Genomic DNA, 21,065 nt, shown 5'->3' with positions numbered 1-21,065 from the left:
AAAATTCGCATATATATTGCAATAAACTAACCTGTTGTATATTTGGCCTTATAAACCTGGGACTCGCGATCCGGGGATAGACCGCCGCCAGCGGTGATGTCGCCATATTCCTTCTCGTTGATACCATTGACGCCGTTGCCGTCGCCTTCGGCATCGACGTCGACGCCATTGCCATCCTCGGCACCAACATCGACGTTGCCGTGTTTCTTTCTGGCGATGTCATCACTCTCAGCATCGATGTTGATGCCGTAGATGTTCTCACCTTTCGGATAGGCACACATCCTTCGCTTCGTACTGCAATAAAAATTATATTATAAATATGTCTATATAATGTTCTTTTCTTAGTATTATTTTATTTTTAATTTAGAGAAAAACAGAGTGAGAGAGAGAGAGAGAGAGAGAGAGAGAGAGGTGAGAGGGAGGGAGGGAGGAGAGGGAGGGAGGAGGGAGAGGAGAGGGAGGGAGAGAGAGAGAGAGAGAGAGTTTAGAATTTTTCTAATTTGCAAAGTATGTCTTACAAGATATATATAATATAAACAAATAATTTGAGTATAATTTGAAAGACAATTTTTCGTCGACAAAACACTTATACCGAAGCAAAGTATAAAAATTTGACATGCCCAGATTGCATTAAAATATACTAAAAAAAATAAGTAACACTTTTTATACCCTAAAAATTTAGCTATTTTCAAATCGTTGGAACTCGCCGAAAAATCATCATACACAAAATTAAAAAAGCATTTGAAAGCTTGAAGTTTTAACTTTAACGCACTATCGATGGTTTTAAAAAATTTTTATATCTTTCTTGTTCTGTACTTTAGAAAAGAATTTTGTTTTGTTACTTAAAATTACGTATTTTTGACGCTTTGCAACTCGATAAAAAAATTTCTTTTAAAAAATTTATCTCATGTTCCATAAACTACAACATTTCTATTTTGCCTACAAAATGCTTTTTAAAAATTTTTTTTTTTTTTAATAAGTTACACGATTTTGAAGTTAAACTGTATTTGTTAGAAATAATGTCGATATTCCGCCAAAAATTATCGTAGACAAAAAATTAAGAAAGCATTTTATAAAGCTTGAAATTTTAACTTTAACGCTATTGGTGATTTTTAAAAAATTTTTATCATTTTTTCATTTTTGAAAATCACAGATTTCAAACTCGTGTAACTCGTCAAAAAAAATTGTAGAAAAATTTAAAAAAAGCATTTTGTAGGCAAAATATTGTAGTTCGTGGAACTTAAGTTGAATTTTTCGAGAGTTTGTTTATTGAGCTGCAGAGTGTCAAAAATATGTAATTTTAAAGGACAAAATAATGTATTTTTTTTAAAGTACAAAACAAACAAGATAAAAAAATTTTTAAAATTACTGATAGTGCGTTAAGGTTAAAACTCTAAGCTTTAAAATGGTTTCTTAAAATGTTTCTTACTTTTGTGTACAAAGATTTTTTGTCGAGTTTCAACTTTGTTTGAAAATAGTCCAATTTTTAGGTATGAAAAATGTTTTCTATTTTTTTTAGTAATGTATAATTTAGGTTTGAAAATAATACAATTTTTAGAATATGAAAAATGTTCCCTATTTGTTTTAGTAGTATATGGATCCAGACTTGTCCATATAATATTTCACGTTATATGAAAATTATTGTTATTTTATATAATAAAAATATTATTATATTAAATATTTGTATTTTATACAAAATTTTATAGTTTTATATAAATTTTCAAAAAAGATATAATAATATAATAATAATTAAAGATATAATAATAATTATCTAGTCTACTAAAATTTCAATTTATTAGTATATGTTCATTTATAAATTTAAAAAAAAATATATAATTTACAAGAAATTATATTATATAATTTTTCACATTGGAATAACGTTCAAAATATATGTATCAATTGTTGTCTCAGTACTTGAAAAGACTGATGTAATAATAACAGGAAGTATTATCATCTTACAGTTATGGTTATTTAAAATTAGAGATACAAAAATTATTAAAGTAACAAATTTAAAAACTAAAGCTGTCTATGGAAAAGATAAGTATTGGTGCGAATTTATATAAAGTCATTAGTGGAATTTTTCATCAAGGTAAAAATATAACTGATAAATGTTATGCAAGCATAGTACGTGTTGAAGATACCGAATGGCGATTAATAAATGATTTAAAAGTACAAAAGTGCAGTTGGCTCCAAAATGATAAAAACGCATATATATTCTTTGCAGAAAAAAATATAAATTTTTACAAAAAGCAATGAGATCATAATAAAAAACTTCACAAAGGTGAAAAAAAGTACGCCAAGTACATAAAAAATATTCCTTGTACACAACAGAAAGTTCTTTGCAGAAAAAAATATAAATTTTTACAAAAAGCAATGAGATCATAATAAAAAACTTCACAAAGGTGAAAAAAAGTACGCCAAGTACATAAAAAATATTCCTTGTACACAACAGAAAGTTCTTTGCAGAAAAAATATAAATTTTTATAAAAAGCAATGAGATCACAATAAAAAAAACCTCACAAAGGTAAAAAAAAGTAGGCCAAGTACATAAAAAATATTCCTTGTACACAACAGAAAGTTCTTTGCAGAAAAAATATAAATTTTTACAAAAAAAATGAGATCACAATAAAAAAACCTCACAAAGGTAAAGAAAAGTACGCCAAGAACATAAGAAATATTCCTTGTACACAACAGAAAGTTGAAAAGATACTTATCTCTGAAAAATAACTAATAAAAAAATTTTTTTCTAAAAAATAAAAAAACTAAATGAAATCAATAATTAACTGGCCAAGTATTTACAAGTAATTCAGTTTGTAAAGATTTGTAATTTGAAATAGTAGATATCATAAAATAAATTTTTATAAAAGTGTTTTAGACAGATTTTCTCCTTAAAATTAAAACACATTTAATTTTTATTAACAGAATGATTTTCGAAATAAGTTCAATTTTGAATAGTATATCACAAATTATATTACTTTAGAGTTTATTAGAGGTGTTATATACTATAATATCAAATCATACTGTTAATGTTAAGTACAATTAGAATTCTTTTGATTTACAAAGTATATCTTATAGGATGTATAATTTGAAAAAAAAATTTTCGTAAACTCTAAGTCGGGGCGCGTATAAAACAAACTTACAAAGCAAAATATAAAAACTTGGCGTGAAAATATAAAATAAAAGTTTCAATTTTTATTGTATAAGATGTTTATATGTATTTAGTACATAAGGGGTCCGCGATAAAGAATCGACATAAATGACAGGGAGGAAGAATAAAAGAGAGATGACAAACATCGAAGAATTCCGAAATCTCGCTCGTGAGGCTTTATTTATTTGTCATCTGTCACGTGTATATATATTATCTTATTATATAAAATAAGGTTTCTGTATTTCATATTTTATAAATGTAAAAATAATTTTAATGGATTAATTACATTTTTGATATACTACCATAATTTTTTTCTTTTGCTTCGGGCGGCCAAATGCCTAATTCCGCTTACAAAACGCATGCGATGATCTATTGCGCGTAGATACTCATTGTCACGCGGTACGCGTAACAAAAAGCAGCACAAATTGACCATTATAACTGGTTGATATTGAAAGTGAAGATTTTATAAATGTATATATAATATATATTTTTAATATATATTATAATATACATTATAATATATATTATAATAAATAGTATATCCATACAATGGAACACAAATTCGACGATATACATTTGCCTCTCAGTCGGAGCAGAGTTTCCTTCAAGAAAGGCTGGATGAAAAGGTTAATATATATTTTCATTTATACAGGGTATCTGACAGTAAGTGAACATATGAAAAATTGGATTAAACTGAGTCAAAAAGTCCTTTATAATTTTTTTGTATAGCGCTTTATAAAGGAATTATTTTTGAGTAAAGTCTGGCCAATCATCGCCGATTTTTAGCCGGGCGCACGTCGGTGAGCCGCATGATAGTATGCGTTAAACGTTCCGCCGTTATGGCGCACAATTACCAGGCACGCAGCTTACTGATGTGCGTCCGACTAAAGATCGGCACTGATTGATCAGACTTTATTTAATAATAACTCTTTTATTAATCGTTATAGAAAAAAAATGGTACAGGATTTATATATCTTTTCAATTTGACCTAATTTACCTCCACTTTTCGTTTGATCACTTACTTGTCGGACACTCTGTATATCATAATATAAAAAATAGTAGTAGATAGGATAGGCCGATTCTAACTCAGTTAGTTTTAAACGCGGTAGTAAGAGTGAGAGTGACAGCCATATTATAAAAAAGGGAGATAGAAAGATATCTCAGAAGGGAAGCGTCGGCACGGGGGAAAGCAGGAGTAGGTAGAGGGAGACGGGTATGGGAGTGCGCGGGGTGGAGTGCACTGGTGGGTTTGCCGCGCGGCTTCCCCTCGACCCACACCTCCGTGGGAGGATCTGGGTTAGAACTCTCGTATTATTATTAGTGGAAACGTTATTTCGTCGCGGCGTCGGTTGAGTCGCGGTTGGGGAGTTACGGGGAGAATATGTTTCGCGAGAAGGTTGGTTGGAGAGGCGTCGGAGCGTTGACAGGGGTGATGGGGGAGACGGGGGAGAACGATTTCGCGGTTAGAGCGCGCGACGCCGCGCATGGAGGACGAGCTCGCGGTTTCGGTATCGGCGCGGCTTAGAGCGCGCGATTCGGAGAGAAGGTCGGGCGGAGGAACGGGACGACGCGTAGACGAGGGCGATCGAGAGACGAGAGATCGAATAAAGAGAGTCTTTATTTCTTCGCGATGCGTTAACGATACAGAGGCATGTTTGGTTTATGCGGTATAATAATGGCGTATTTAATTTTGCGATATAATAATGGTACAAAGGCGTATTTAATTTTTGCGATATAATAATGGTACAAAGGCGTATTTAATTTTTGCGATATAATAATGGTACAAAGGCGTATTTAGTAACGAAGGTGCGAGTGCGTGGATAGACGTATCACGATTATCCGAAGAACAGAGCCTGTAGCTCGCAGTCTATCAGTTCGTCGCGGTCGAAGCTCTCGCTGTCGCGTATCGTCGCGGGGATGAGCGCGGGGTCGCGAACACTCGTCGCGACGTCGAGGAAACGAGCCAGCTTGTTGTCGGTGTAGGCGGTCAAACAGTTCAAGGACGTAACGAGGCAGTTGACGCAATGTTCTAGATGCAATATGTATAGAACGGTGTTTCTCGACATAGCCAGTCGAGTCTTTGGCGTCTCGAGACGGAGAATTCGGAGATTGTTCAGTCTGCCGAATCGAAGCGTCAATTGACCGATGTATATCGGCGCCGGGGAACGAGTCTCGTCGCGCTCGTCGGATTGAAAGTACGACGCGAGCGTGGATCGTAGATCGAGCAGCTCCTTCCACGTGTTCGGCGTTAGCGAGATCTCCTTGCCGTGATTATCTCCGAGAACGATTTCCACGAACGAGGGTCGACTGACGTTAATGCAGATTTCCAGATGTTTATATCCTGTTTTCGTCAATGAGTAGCGTCTTCCCAAGATTCTGAGAGGTCGCGCGATCGCGTCGTTCGCGCAGTTTCTCGGTGTCCGATCACGATCTAGCGTAAAAAGTAAACGCGAATAATTAGGGACGGAAGCGATAAGAGCGATAAAGGACGTTAGTTCGAGCGTTGTTACTTTCGATACCCTTACCCGTTATCTGTTCGAGCTTTCTTAGAATATCCGGCGTTATCCTCGCGGTTTCGATCGGCGAGTCTCGATCGATCCTCGAAGGAGTGTTGCTGCGGCGGCGGTCCCATCGTCCCGTACATCTTCGTTCAATGTTTCGTTCGCGAGCTTCGTCGTTGGTAATGAGACGCTTAACGGCGGAACGGCCTTTATATATTCGAGTCGAAATCGCCCCTTCTTTTTCGCGCCTTTGTACTCTATTCTTAAAGAGTATGCGGGAAGTCGCTATCGTCGTCCTCGTCGGATCTATCGGTCGCGACGTCGAGGCGATAGACGCGGCTGAGAATAGATACTCGATATGGATCTGATCGAGCAGATGAGGAGGATCGAGGAGTCTGTGAAAGCCGCGCGGGAGGCGCTCGTGAGGCACTGTCGTTCGCCTAGGAGCGAAGAACGAGACGACGAATCGTTCAACGCTAGTATACTGAACAGACTGTTGGAGATGAACGTTGCCGTGGATAACGCCGAGAGACTGCTGTCGGATTACAATCGTTCGCTGGAGGAGAAGCGAGCGAGGGGACCGCTCGACGCGGAAGCAGTGAGGGAGATCGCGGAGATCGACGAGTCCTTCAGATCCGCGAAGGCGACGTTCTCCGACTTCATGAGGAAGACGAGGATCGCGGTGACTCGAGCGGAACGCGCGAACGGAGTGGTCCGCGAATCGCCGAGGAGCGGCGAGGAGGAGTGACGTCGTGAGTATCGCGCGAGTCGCGCTTATATCTCATACGCGCGAAAATTAATTCGCTAATAACGATCGTCTTTCAGAGAGGCGGATCCTCGCGCTCGTCGAACGAGCGCGTTTCGCGATGCGAGCGAGATGTGTATCGAATTCGCAATAAATAAAATTGAAAATTATATCGAGTGCGATCTTTTTTATCGTTCGCTTTTAAAGCTTCCTTCTACGACGATTCGACGGATCTCTCGAGTCTTCTTTGTCCCTTTATCTTCGCGCTGTTTTATTTTTAACGTCGTTATCTTAATAAGAAAAGGAAGATGCGGTTCGAGTCGTACCGCGATATCCGCGCGTTGATCCTTATAAGATGCGCGGTTGCCTTTGAGAGCGCCAAAGCGTCTCGATTCGCGAGGCAGCGCGAAACGATGGATCTCGTAAATCGTATGATTAAATCGTGCGAGTACATCACGATTAACGGCGATTTAATAGCTCTTAAAGCGTGCGTTTTACAAGATGTGGCGACCGATTTAAAAGAGGAAGCGGAGGGTATATTGAAGGAGAGTCCCGACTCCTTTCGGGTCGAGTTTCGAATAGAGGGAAGCGACGAGATCTTGAGGACGATGTGAGTGTTCGACGCGCGAAGACGCGTATCTTTTATTTTTAATTATTTCTAATTATTTTTAGAAACAGGATAGAGGACTGTATGAAGAGCGCGCGAGAGGCGCTCTTCGAACTCGTCGAAAAGACGAGAACGATAACCGGGCAAGCCACGAGGGTTCGCGCGGCGCTGCGCGATTGCCGCGATCGCGGCCACGAGGACGACGGACCCGCGCCGAAACGATCGCGGGACGAGGGAACCGGATCCCGTCGAAACGATCGCGGGACGAGAGGACCGGATCGTCGAGCAGCGTCGAGAACGCGTAGAGCGGTGTGATTCGCACGCTCGTATATTTTGTACATCTATATATTTTGTACATCTATATATTTTGCGCATCTATGTATTTTGCGCATCTACATATTCTATACTCTTATATTTTAAATAAAATCGTTCGCTGTTTAAAGACTCGTCCATTTTCTCTCCTCTTCCTTTTCCACGGCTATTCTTCCTTAATCGGTCTCGCCGTTATCGCGGTTAAATAAAATCGTTCGCTGTTTAAAATTTGTACATCTATATATTCTGTACGCTTATATTTTATACGCTTATATTTTAAATAAAATCGTTCGCTGTTTAAAGACTCGTCGATTCTCTCTCCTCTTCTCTTCTCACGGCTATACTTTCTTAATCGGTCTCGCCGTTATCGCGGTTAAGTAAAATCGTTCTTTGTTTAAAAGCTCGTCGATTCTCTCTCCTCTTCTCTTCCCACGACTATCCTTTCTTAATCGGTCTCGCCGTTATCGCGGTCGCGATAAACGAGGAAAATTCGTTCGCGAAGCGTTTAAAGTATTTAGAGTACGCGGCGCGTTTAAAGTGTCCGCTCCGTCCTTCTCTCGCGCCTCGCTCCTATCGCGAGGTTGCGGTCGCGATAAGAACGATAGGACTTCGTTCGCTCGACGGCGCGAATAAATCGTACCTCTCGCGAATATATCTTTATCGCGCGATGCGCGAAGAGTATAAGATATTTAATATATAAACGTATTTAGGATGTAAAATATTCGGGATATAAAGTACACGCTTCTCCTCGTCGGGAAAACCGTTTCGCGACGTGAGAATGGAGAGGAGATACGGAAATTGTCGTTATTATGTCATTAATACGTATATTTAAATATAACGAATACATTTTGACGCGACATATAAAATGTAGTTTATAATACGATTTATAATACGATTTATAATACGATGTAACGCAATATATAAAATGTGGTTTATAATACGATTTATAATACGATGTAACGCAATATATAAAATGTGGTTTATAATACGATATAACGCAATATAAAATGTGGTTTATAATACGATATAACGCAATATAAAATGTGGTTTATAATACGATATATTATATGGTTTATAATACGATATATTATATGCGATTTATAATACGATATATTATATAAATGGTTAATAATATAAACGATTGTATAAATGACTAATAATTATATATTACACATTGCTCAAATCATCGCGTCGCTGCAACCACCAATCGCGCAATTTACACACATTCTCCAACGCGCAATTCTTCGCGTGATATCCGCAGCGAAGAGCCCGCGAAACGTCCAGAGTTTCCAGTCGACCGATATCCTCGTAATCGGCGTCGATGGTCTCCACGGTGACGTCGCGATCCTCGGCGATGTTTCCCAGAATCTCGGCGAGCCACTTTTTCTTGTCGTGTCCCTTAACGTATATACGAGTCGCGAAATCGGGACTAGTCCCGCGGCAGATAGCGTCTCGAACGAGTCTCCTCGCCGATCCGTAATCGACGTGTCCGTCGTTCCACTTTAGTTGATGGTGATTGGCGGTCAACCAACAAGCTCGCGTCTTCTCCGCCTTCGTTAACGAGTCCCACGACATCGGCGCGCGGAAAATGTGGTGCGTTAATTCCGCGCCGTTTCTTAGCACGGCTATCTCCTTCGCGACGAATTTTTCGCCGACGATAAAACCTTGAAGGTCGACGAAGATCGGCGAGTCCATCGTCGTCGCGAGTCGAGGTTAAAATGTTCGCTTCTTTAGATTTCCTCTTTTTAAGCGTTTCGTTCTCCCTCTATATTTTTTATTTATAGCTATAACTAGATTATTCTACACGATTCTGCGCACGACGTTGGTCAGCGGATTGTACTCGACCACACGATCGTGAATGATAAGACAGTAGGCTGTGGTATTAGAGGGAACGTTTTCTTTGCAATCGAACTCTATACGAACGTCCACGGTGGCGCTCTTGATCGATTCGTTCTGCCGAGAACAATCGATGACTACTATCGGACCGAACGTTTTAAATTTGACTAGATTAAAGAGCGCCTCATCTTTATCGCGTCCGTAGTACGTTTTTCGAAACTTCGAGTACATGTCGTATAGCACGGCGATTTTACTCTTCTCGAAATTCAGATTCATATCGTCGTAGGGATAAAAATCCGAATTAAGATACAATTTGACGTTAGTCAGTGTTACGTCTCAGCGACGCTCTTTCTCTCTCTATACCTCAGTTAGTGAGAAAAAGATTGCTCTCTACTTTTATAGGGCAACCTGCTTCCACCGGCTATACCCCAGGGACGCCGAGAGCTAGGACTAATCTAGTGGATCTAGGGGAATGATGTAGGCGCGGAACTATTTGGTTACTAGGAAGTTTCACTAAGTATTTTAGGGATATGGACGCAACTAGGTATACGTAATTCGAAGGTTAATCAGATTTAAAGAATAGACCTTTAATATTATAATAAAAGAAAGATATCGATTATGGTTGCGTTTTAGCGGCAAGTCCGCTTGTATTGCGGGTTCACCATATGCAAGGGGCTTGTTACTTAAGATATATATATATATATATATATATATATATATATATATATATTAATTAGAAACCGTAAGAGTTAGAGAATTAAGATTTGAAAAGGAACATTATGATAGAAATTAAGGATAGTTAACAAATTGTGGACACTAAATAATAGAGAGTTAGTTAGATCGAATTAATTTATTATGAGAATTGCCTAAAGGATAAGGTCTTTTATTTAATATCAATACTTGATTATATTATGACTCTAAATTTCTGATAGAAAGGGAAGGTTTAGAAAAGAGGTCGAATGTCGCCAGGGCACCGTAATTAGCGCTCGGCAACTAGGTTCAAGGGTTGGGTTGTGTTCAGAAAATTTGATAATAAATTTGATTATAATTTAATCTCCTGTTGTCATTTCTTGTGGGAGATTTTTAAATTGATAGGAAACGCCGCCAGGGCACCTCGATCAGCGCACGGCAACTAGGTTTAGGGGTTATATAAAGAATTCAAGAAGAAAGGAGGAGGTCGCCAGGGGCACCATAAGCGTTCGGCAACGAGGTCAAAATTTAGGAAAAAGGGAGTCGCCAGGGGCACCATAAGCGCTCGGCAACGAGGTTTAAGGATTATATTCGGAATTTAGGAAGAAAGAGGAGTCGCCAGGGGCACCATAAGCGCTCGGCAACGATGGATTTTCGGGAAAAAGAGCAAAGTGTTGCAAGATTAAGTCAGGTTCAAATGACAACAGTAGTATATATATTTTGCATGGAATTTATAAATCTTACTTAGTATTGATATTAGGGTGTGTTTTAAATAATAGTAGGATAATAGATTAAAGTTGACTGACTGGAAACTGTCAGCCACATGCTAATGCTTGACAGAGGATTTCTTATTATTTAGAGGATGAAAAGATAATTAATTGATATTAGGGGTTGTCAGTTAATTCAAATAAAGTTTCTAATATTTATGGAAAGATGGGATTTATAGTAATTGTAAGTACTTACCGTGATGTGGCAGAAAAATCTTTCCTTCTGTTCAAGTTCTGGTCGTACCTTGTTAAGCCCTTCTCTCGTCCTTTAAGACCTCGGTCGTGGATGAAGTAGGCCGGATAAAAGTACACAGATGTATGCACAAAGTTCTTTATTATTTCTTTAGTTTTACACAACTTAACACTGAATCGACAATTATATTAATCGAAATGGAATAGTGAATAGTACGCGAACAATGAAAGAATAATACGGAGCAAACACTTGTACGAAATAGTAAGGAAATAGTAATGAATAATGTTAGCTAAGAATAAATGATTCGAATGCTTGAAGATCTCTTAATTGACTGACCGAACTGAATGTAATGCTATGACTGAATGATCTGAACGTAATGCTCTGAATTGACTGCTCCGATTTGACTGCAATGAACGTAATGCTCTGAATTGACTGCTCCGATTTGACTGCAATGAACGTAATGCTCTGAATTGACTGCTCCGATTTGACTGCTGCGAAGGTTCGAAATCGCCGGCTTATATACTGTCGAAACAAAGGGTCTTCGGGCCGTGCGCAGCACACGCGTCGCGCTCTGGAAGATTCTTAGAATGATTCAGTGAAGGACTTCTGAGAAGAAAGATTTTTAACAACAATTCTTCTGAGAATTGTCGATCGATATGTTTATCTGACTATTGAGTTTCGGCGCTCGTGGTCGTAGCCGTCGCATGTCCGTTCGACTTATCGCTCGCAATATCAGGTTTCACTAACATGAGGCCTCTTATGCGCATTCTCTTCTTAAGCTTAGTTAATATTTTATAATATAAAATCCTTAATAATATGGTTAATATTTATGCTTATTAATTTATGGAATCATTTGTTCTATTTATTTCAGTTCTGATAATAAGTTGGCAATTTAAATAAAGTTATGGCATTCTATAGTTTATTAAAAATATAGATATTTTAGATAACTTATATGTATTATATGTAATGTATATAATTTATGATTCCATAGAATATAAGCCTCTTAAATTTATATTTATGGTCGCTTGATCGATACTACAATAAAGCATATTAATTTTATTAAAATCATTTCTTTATGGAAGCATTCACGCATTATATAATAACTTGTTTTAATTAATATGATTTTAATTATTTATAAAGTATAATTGTATTGGATATAGTATTGAAAGTTTTATATGTGATGTTTTGGATAAAATAATTATAAATATTCAACAAATTGTAGTCAACAAATTATTATTATATACGTTTTATGATTCCATAAAGTACGACGCATTTACTCCTCAATTTAAGAGTGAGTAATTATTATATCTATTTGTCTGTATGATTAAATATTAAAATCTTAAAAGTTAGATATTAGTATCGATATTATCGAGTATGAAACTCGCTCGCAAGTTCGTTCTTAAAGTAATCAGCAGGTTAGTTCTAGAAAGTCACTGCTGTACAGCTAGCTAGTTCTAAATAATGCTTTCTGATTCGTCGATCTAAGGAATTCTCAATTCCTTGCGCCATCGATTATTATTACTAAAAGGATTAAAATATATTCAGGTTTTAGGCTAAATAACCATATGGAACTAAAATAATAAGCGATTAATGAAATTAGTTAACAATTAAAATAAAAGCAAATGGATTACGTAATTATTCTATAGGTATTTTGTAGGGATAAAAGCGGTACTTAATTACTAGCTAAAATATAGTTTTTAAAATTGGCAGGACGTTACAGTTAGTTTGCAATCGTCGAATATAGAGGAATCCTGAGGCAGAACGTTCTTCCTTCCGGATTGCAGCGCGAAGATAACGTATCGCGGTTTGTCGAGCTGCATAGTCGCTTTGACCGCCCATGAGTGTTTGGTCGTGCTCTGCAAAAGCGGAAACTCGTAGAGATCCCACGAGCGAAAAGCGACGCTCAGGTATCTTCCGCTATCTAATGTACGCAATAGCGCTAATTTATTAATATCGTTTAACACTACATGAGGCATTCGCCATTGTATCTTCAGTAGAAGAATCTTAGGTTCATGCGATTCGAACGATACGAGACAATTGTGATCGTTGCGCGCTCGTATTAAGATGAGTTCGTGTCGCGCGTTAATCACGACGCGCTTGTAATCTTCGCAGAAACCTAGCAACACGCTAAGAGGTACGCAGAAGTTAAAATTGTCGACCGAACGACCGAACGACCGAACTCCTCGCCGCGAAGTCCCATCCGGCGTTCTGCAATATGCTGCTTCTCTGCGTCAGCGACGCGTAATTTTTGATCGTGCTCGTTATCCCGACGTTTCTGTTTCGATCGATCTCCACTCCATCGAGCTCGTAGCGAATCTCCTCGAACATAAACGCGACGCAATTGCTCACTAGTCTCGCCGAACTCTCCCTCTCCGCATCCGACGTTCCCTTCGACTCGAGTCTACCCTCGACGTAGAGGAAACTCTCGCACGGTAACGTGTACAAATCCTGCTGTTGTATGGGAATTTGTATCTCGTCGCTGTATCCAAACGTGGTATTGGCGTAAGGATTGTACGTGTGAGTCTCGAACTTGACGATGCAATCGTTGAAGATCGGTTCTCCGGCGATGCTCAAGATGTCGCTCATTTCGATTCTACAGAGTCGCTCTCGGGACGACGAAACCCAAGGAGCGTAGAAAGGTCGCGTTAGCGACGGTTAATCTTCCGCCTCTCTTCTCCCTTCTTCTCTTCGCGTCTAGGGGCGACGCTACGGCGACGACGTTTCTCGCGACCCAATTCTCTGATATAAAAGCAACGCAATTTCGATAAAAGGTAAAGGGACAGAATGAGCGCCGAAAAACGAAGACTGGTGCAGGAGTTGCACGCGCCCGCGAGAAGAAACTTCCCGCGTTGCCGCGTCGCGGTGCGCGGGTACGACGACCTGTGGCAGGCGGATGTGGTCGAGATGCGCCCTTACGCGAGACTCAACAAAGGCCACAACTACATACTCACCGTTATCGACGCGTTGAGCAAGCACGCGTGGGCCATACCGCTCAAGAGCAAGAGCGCCGGCGAGGTCGCCCGAGCGTTATCTAAGATAACGCGAGAATCTAAACGGTGTCCGAAAAATCTGCAGACCGACAAAGGAAAAGAATTCTACAACGCCGAGGTGCGAAAGTTCGCGGAGAAGCACGGGGTGAATCATTACTCGACGTACTCGGTGATGAAAGCATCGATCGTCGAGAGCTTCAATCGCACGCTTAAAAACTCCATGTGGAAGTATTTCACGTTAAACGGAACGTACAAGTGGATCGACGCGCTACCTCGCCTCGTGAAGGAGTACAACGCGCGAAAGCATCGCACTATCGGCGCGAGACCCGTCGACGTGACCTCCGCGATCGCCGATAAACTTTTAAACACGGTATACAGCAATGTAAAGATAGCCGCTCCCGCGAAATTTAAACTGGACGATCCGGTACGCGTCAGCAAATTTAAGACGATCTTCGAGAAAGATTTCACGCCCAATTGGACCACCGAAATATTTCGAATAACCAAGGTGCAACTACTAATATTATTACGTTACGGGACTAATCCCGTAACGTATCTATTGAAGGATTCGCGCGACAAGCCGATCGCCGGAGGATTCTACGAACACGAGTTGCTGCGCGTCTCCGATCCCGACGTTTATCTCGTGGAGAAGGTGCTACGCCGAAAGGGCGACGAGGTTTATGTGAAATGGTTGGGAATGGACGAGACGCATAATTCCTGGATAAATAAAACAGCCGTGTTACGATAAAAAAATATTTATTTTAAAGATGTATTAATAAAATAAATTGTATTTTATTAATAAAATAAATTGTATTTTATTAATAAAATAAATTGTATTTTATTAATAAAATAAATTGTATTTTATTAATAAAATAAATTGTATTTTATTAATAAAATAAATTGTATTTTATTTATTAATAAAATAAATTGTATTTTATAAACTATTTTATAAACTATTTTATAAACTATTTTATAAACTATTTTATAAACTTTTACAACATAATCTAATAAAATTTTATAAACTATTTTATAAACTTTTACAACATAATCTAATAAAATTTTATCGACTAAAAATTATTACAGCGGTATCTCGTAATGCCCCCACGGTAGAGTATTCGTCGTTCCTGGTATAATGTAACGCTTATCGTCATACGGACTAAGCGCGATCCTCGATTCTAATACCGTGTACACCTCGTGTAATTTGGATCTTAAACATGACTGTTCGCGCGTCATCTCGATATCTCGTCGCAGACAGCGCACGTAATCGTCGAAGGTTATCGTTCTAGCGACGACGGCCCTCTTCACGCCTTTAACCTTTTTCGTCTCGCCTCTACCGTTTACTCGTAGCACGTACATTTTCGCTCTAAGTCCTATGAATTCCGTCATAATCGAGCCGTTGTTTTCGTCCTTCATTAAACCCGGCACTTTCTTATTAACGAGAGGTATGCCGTACGCATTGTCCACCGCGTAATCGCTCGTGTCGAATCTATCGATATCGCGCTTTATATCCTCGCACTCGACGCGATAAATAAGACTATCCGTGTCGGTGTACATTATTCCGCACTTGTCTCGATACAACGGTAACATATACTCGTAATGAAACTCGTACAAACGAATCTTCGATATATCGAGAATACACATGCCTACGTAGATCGGCTTGCGAAATTTAATCTCGAGTTTGCGCAATTCCACGGCCACTAGATCCTCCGCGAAAACGCTCCTACTGTGAAAATTAGGCTTAGGCGATCATCATTTCCGCGCCGAATCGCCCGTCCCATCGAGTCACTAATCGAACGTCCGAGTGATTACGCACGTTTTCCATAGTTTTACCGAACACGGCATTATTCATCAGTTTGTACAGATTTTTCTCGAACTCGTTTTTCGCGTTAACGCGCAATCGCGTGTTCAGCTCGATGTATCCGTGTAACCACGGGGATTGCGCGAATCGTAATATTCTATGTATCCTCGTAACGCGTAACCCGTGTCTAACGCATTGTTGCAAGTTGCGATAATGCGTCACGTAACGACGCTTATCGCGCAGCGTGGCGAGGAGTTTGTCCCGCCGTTTTCCGGACGGCTTATCGCGCGTCGGGCAAAACGGAAGGTCGGCGTGAGAGTCGTGAAGGCCGGGCGGATACGCAAGGTCGACTTCTAGAATATAACCAATAGGCGAATCCGGCGTCACGGACATTAAATCGATACTCGTAACATCCTCGATCCATCGAAAATCCTCGTAAGGTAGCGACTGACACATCGCCCATCCGTACAAATTATTCACGTCGAAGTACATAAGATACGACGACGGTTCCGAAGGATTATACGATTGTACGTATTTATTATTAGCGCGCGCGTATCTGTTGGAACATTGACTCAGTCCGCCGCGTATTCCGCGTTCCACGAACAACACCATATCGATATCGGTTAATAGCTCGAAGCGAACGCCCGTGTACTTTAACATAGCGTCCCACGTGTATCCGGGTAACGTGTAATAATGCGCGGGATCCAAACCGTAACTCCTCATACACGCGTCGCGAAAATTTTCAAAGACATCGGCTAATAAAAGAACGTCGGATTTTAAATACAAATCGCTATATTCACCTAGCGTCTCGATGCGAAATCGCTCCCAGACTTGCGTCGCGCGCTCGTAATCGCTATCGGACACGGTATCGCCGGTCAGCGAACTGTAGAACGCCTCGCGCGGCGGCAGACGAGTCTCGCGCAACTTATCGATATCGTCGACGTACTCGTACGGAAACACGCCTTTTCTCGCGATAAGTTCGAAATCGGCGTCGTCGAGATCGGGAAATTCCGACCGCGCGATCTTTAACTCGCTTTTGTCGAGATAAGACGCCAATTTTTCGAAACTCGCGTTTAGAAACTTAAAAGAATCCACGAAACGCAGTTTCACGCGTCTTTCCCCCTCGCCCGACGCTTCGTCGACGCTCTTCGTAAAGGAAACGTACGATTCCTTCATCAGAGGTAACAGCTCTACGCTCCCGGGAAAAGCATTAGCTACGTCTCTAACGATAAAATGCGCGTCGTAGCCCGATAAATTGTGAAAGAATACAGAAATGACGTAAGTCTCCTTATAATTTAAATTGCAACTAGAATGCGCCGGACCTCTGTACCGCCCGGTCAGATGACAGTGATCGCGGACGCGAGCGTCCTTCGACTCGAACGGTCTCTCGCACACGTGACAGCTCGTCGCGTCGCGAAATCTCTCCCGCTCGTCCGCCGTGAGAGGCGCCATAGGCGCGACCGTGTTCAGAATATCCCTCGCGCGAAAAGCTAAATCTCGCAATTCCCGAACAAACCACGATACGCAACTCTCGCCGCGATACGCCCTGTACATAGATCTAGCGTCGTCGAACGCGCACCGCGCGTAATATCCCACGCTGTGAGCCTTATGACGCTGAACGATCGACGCGTTCGGCGTTCTCCTCTCCTTTTCCCTCTCCAGCGCGCATTCTAAGTCGGCGTACACCACAAATGGAACTCGCTCCTTTCTCTCGTAATTGCTAAAATTTAACGACTTGTCCTCCTCGGTCGGTAGAACAATAGCGCACTCGTTCATTCTCTCGCAGTCCTCGCTGTGAGCCGACAACTTGTCGCTCGTTCGAAAATAGTGCATGCATCTACGAAACGATGTTAATTATTACACAGAGCGTATTATTAACGAATTAACAAATTTTTCTAGCTAGTACTCACCGATCGCATATATGCGCCTTGTGTCCTCGGGCGCTCAATTGCGAGCCGACGAGACGAGACAGATTCTTGATCCACGCGAAGTGCGTCGCGTTATCTCGTCGCGTCATATCGCTAAGATACAACAGATTGACGTGATTCTCGTACCACTCTCGTAAATCGGACGTGGGTAGAAGCGGACGATTCTTCGTAGCGACAGTCTTAACGGCGATCTTGTCGCTCGAGACAAACTCGCCATTGAACGCGGTATGGTTGACCTTGACGCATCTGCCCATAGCGTCGCGCACTCGATCGAGCACCGTATCTCCGGCGTCCTCGAGAAACCGCGAGGGTTCGATGTAATCGAGATTAACAACGGCGCCGGTTAAAACGCGCCTAGCGAAAGCCGTCTCGATCTCGGACCACGAGAATCTCTCGCGTCTCTCGCCGCCGCCTGCCGAACGTTCGAAACGCCGACGCAGATCGTCCCTCGCGCCCGTCAATCGAACGATTCGAGCGATCAGGGAATTGATCGTCCCGGTGGATCTTCCTCGACGTCCCTCTCGACATCTCGCCCTCAGAGACTCGAGACGCTCGTCGCACCGTCGCGCCCACGCGAGATACTCGCCCGTCGTCGCGACGCTTCGCGCGCTATCGAGAATATCCTTTTCTTCCATTCCTCAATATATAAAACTTTTACTAATAAATTGCGTATTATCGACATCCGTATACCCTCGATACTATTAATTCGAACATCGACCACTCTTTCGGCTAGTCTCGTTAAAGCGCTCGATACATATTTCGTCTTTAAAAATATCTCGCGCTCCTTCGTTATCTCGCGCTCCTTCGTTATCTCTAGATCCGTTATCTCTAGATTCGTTATTCGTCGTTCAATGCGCGCAAAATCTTTTTGCTAATAAACCACGTATCCTCCTCGTCGTACTCCTCGATGTAAAACAAGGCTCTCGTATCGCAACCGCTGCACCAGTGATACGATACGTCGAAGATATCGTCGATAAGATCCCAGTACCAATTCGGTGATCTCCACTTTCGTCACGTGCGTAGACGCGCCTCTGATAAAACTCGGCCGATTCGCGCAATCCGCGCAGTATCTCTCCAAGTCGTCGATATACTTTCCGTTATCGAGTAAACGACCGAATCGATAATAGCAATGCACGACGTGATTCGTCTCCCGCGCGAATTTCGGAACGCCGTAACGCGGCTTCCAGTTGCGATAAAGCACGTAACTATCCGCTCCGACGTCCGCGAACGGTTCGTCGAATCGCGCGTCGCTCGCCTCTCGCGCGAGTTTCTCCTCGAAATCGATCTCCTGCGCGTAATACAAACGATCCTCTATATAACTCTTACGCAGTTCCTCCTTCAAACAGATCGGTATCTCTAATACCCGTATATTCTCGACGCTCTTAATTCGAGAATTGACCACTCTTCCGGCTAATTTAGTTAAAGCGCTAACTCGTTTTATCGCGTCCCTCGTGTAAAAATCTAGATAACTACGTACGCGCTTCATCGCAACGTTTCGGAAAAATACTCTCGAACTACTACCTACGAATCGCGACGTCCCTTTATAACGACGAAAAGAAGCGCGTCTCGGTTAACCGCGCCGGATACCCTATCTCAGTTCCCGAACGCTCCTCGCTCGCCGGAAAAAATATTTCCTCTCCGGTTCCGCAACTCCTCTAATCGCGAAACGAACCGTTATCTCCGTTCTTTAAAACTCCTCGAACGCCGCGACACCTATTAATACATCGCGCGCCTCCCGCTCGCCGGAAATAACGTTTCCTCTAATAAATCGCGCGCTCTAAGCCGCGCCGATACCGAAACCGCGAGCTCGTCCTCCACGCGCGTCCTCGCGCGCAGCTCCAATAATACGAGAGTTCTAACCCAGATCCTCCCACGGAGGTGCGGATCGAGGGGAAGCCGCGCGGCAAACCCACCAGCGCGCTCCACCCCGCACACTCCCATACCCGTCTCACCCTACCTACTCCCCCTGCTTTCCCCCGTGCCGACGCTTCCCTTCTGAGATATCTTTCTATCTCCCTTTTTTATATGACTGTCACTCTCACTCTTACTACCGCGTTTAAAACTAACTGAGTTAGAATCGGCCTATCCTATCTACTAATAGTTTTAATAATATATTATTATAATTAATATATGTGAATTTTATTTTCATGAAGTCCATTATTACAAGTATGGTAAAAAATTGTCTTTTTTTCCAAATTATACCTTTTTCCAAGTTATATCTTTTAATTCTTAATAAATATAAAACATAAAACAAAAAAATTTATATTAAAGAAACTGTATATAAAATTGTTACTTTTTTTAAATAACATTAAAAATTATTATTTATACAGATAAACACACACATACAATTATATGATGCACATCTGCACATACAGCACAAACATAATAAAAGCCGTAAAATGATATATTGATTTATTGTTCATATAAAAATAGAACGTCATTGAACACTAACAAATATAAAGTATCGATAAAAAGAGATCCAATTATTATTTTTTTTTTCTTAATTTTCTGGACATAATTTTACTCAATGCGAACAATCAATGTATTGCATTGCGGTAGGTGTACAGATTTTTGGTCACTGCTTTGTACGCTTTTTCTTTTTGTTTATTCTTATCTGTTTATATATCTGTTTGTTATTATATGTGTTGTATGTGCATCATTATAAACTGTATATTTATGTATGTATAGCAGCAATAAATAATTTATTTATATATTATTATATTACACTTTATAAACAAAATTTTTTTTATAAATTAAAAATTATATGTAAAAATATAAAAATAGATAAAAATATATATATAAATTTATTACAGTTTTGTATATATAAATAAAAAAAAAAACAAAAAATAAAATATATAAGAAAGTATTATTTTCTTTATTTTCTCAAACATAAGTAACATGAAATGTATAGAAAAATGTATAATAAAACTTTAATCATAATTTTACATTTTTATTTCAAAACTTACTTATATGAAATAAATAAAAACATTCAATCTTATCAAACCAAACCAATAATGATAATTCTAATATGTCTTTACAAAATGTACAGATAATAATATATTCTATAAAATTTCCAAATGAATTATTTAAAAAATTAAAAATATTACTAATACAAAATTCATGATTATGAATTTTGTTATAAAAACTACGATGTTACTACTAAATATAAATTGATATATAAAACTGAATATAATTAAAGTAATTATATACACACACATATATGTGTGCGTGTGTGTGTGTATGCGTGTTTTTGTGTGTGTATAATTATTTTAATTACATGTAAAAAAATTTTATAAAAGAATTTTAATAAAAATATACGGAGAAATTAATAAATAAAATATCATTCTATATTGTTAATTAAAAAAAATATTTATACAAATTCAAAATATTTTAAAAAATGTATTTTATCTTATTTATAAAATCTGAATTAATTTTATAAAGATTATATTATAAAAAAAGATTGATAACAATAAAATTTATGATTTGAAAACAGCATAATAATGTATTTTATAAATCTAATATAAATTTATTAAATATAATATTTATTTGTTTT

The 21,065-nt window shown here is 39.8% G+C and overlaps 1 protein-coding gene across 1 annotated transcript; it reads right to left on the bottom strand.

The window, feature by feature from the left end:
• Positions 1–15,524: 15,524 nt before the first annotated feature.
• On the bottom strand, positions 15,525–18,147 carry LOC126851837 (uncharacterized). The gene is made up of 2 exons (XM_050596178.1): positions 17,495–18,147; positions 15,525–17,421 (listed from the first exon to the last, which is right to left on the bottom strand). The coding sequence occupies exons 1-2, from the start codon at positions 18,145–18,147 to the stop codon at positions 15,525–15,527; spliced, it is 2,550 nt and encodes an 849-aa protein (XP_050452135.1).
• Between the last annotated feature and the right edge of the window lie 2,918 nt (positions 18,148–21,065).

This window comes from Cataglyphis hispanica, chromosome 9 (genome assembly GCF_021464435.1).
Source record: "Cataglyphis hispanica isolate Lineage 1 chromosome 9, ULB_Chis1_1.0, whole genome shotgun sequence".
NCBI classification, from domain to species: Eukaryota; Metazoa; Arthropoda; class Insecta; order Hymenoptera; family Formicidae; genus Cataglyphis; species Cataglyphis hispanica.
This window is presented reverse-complemented; position numbering and strand designations above follow the sequence as displayed.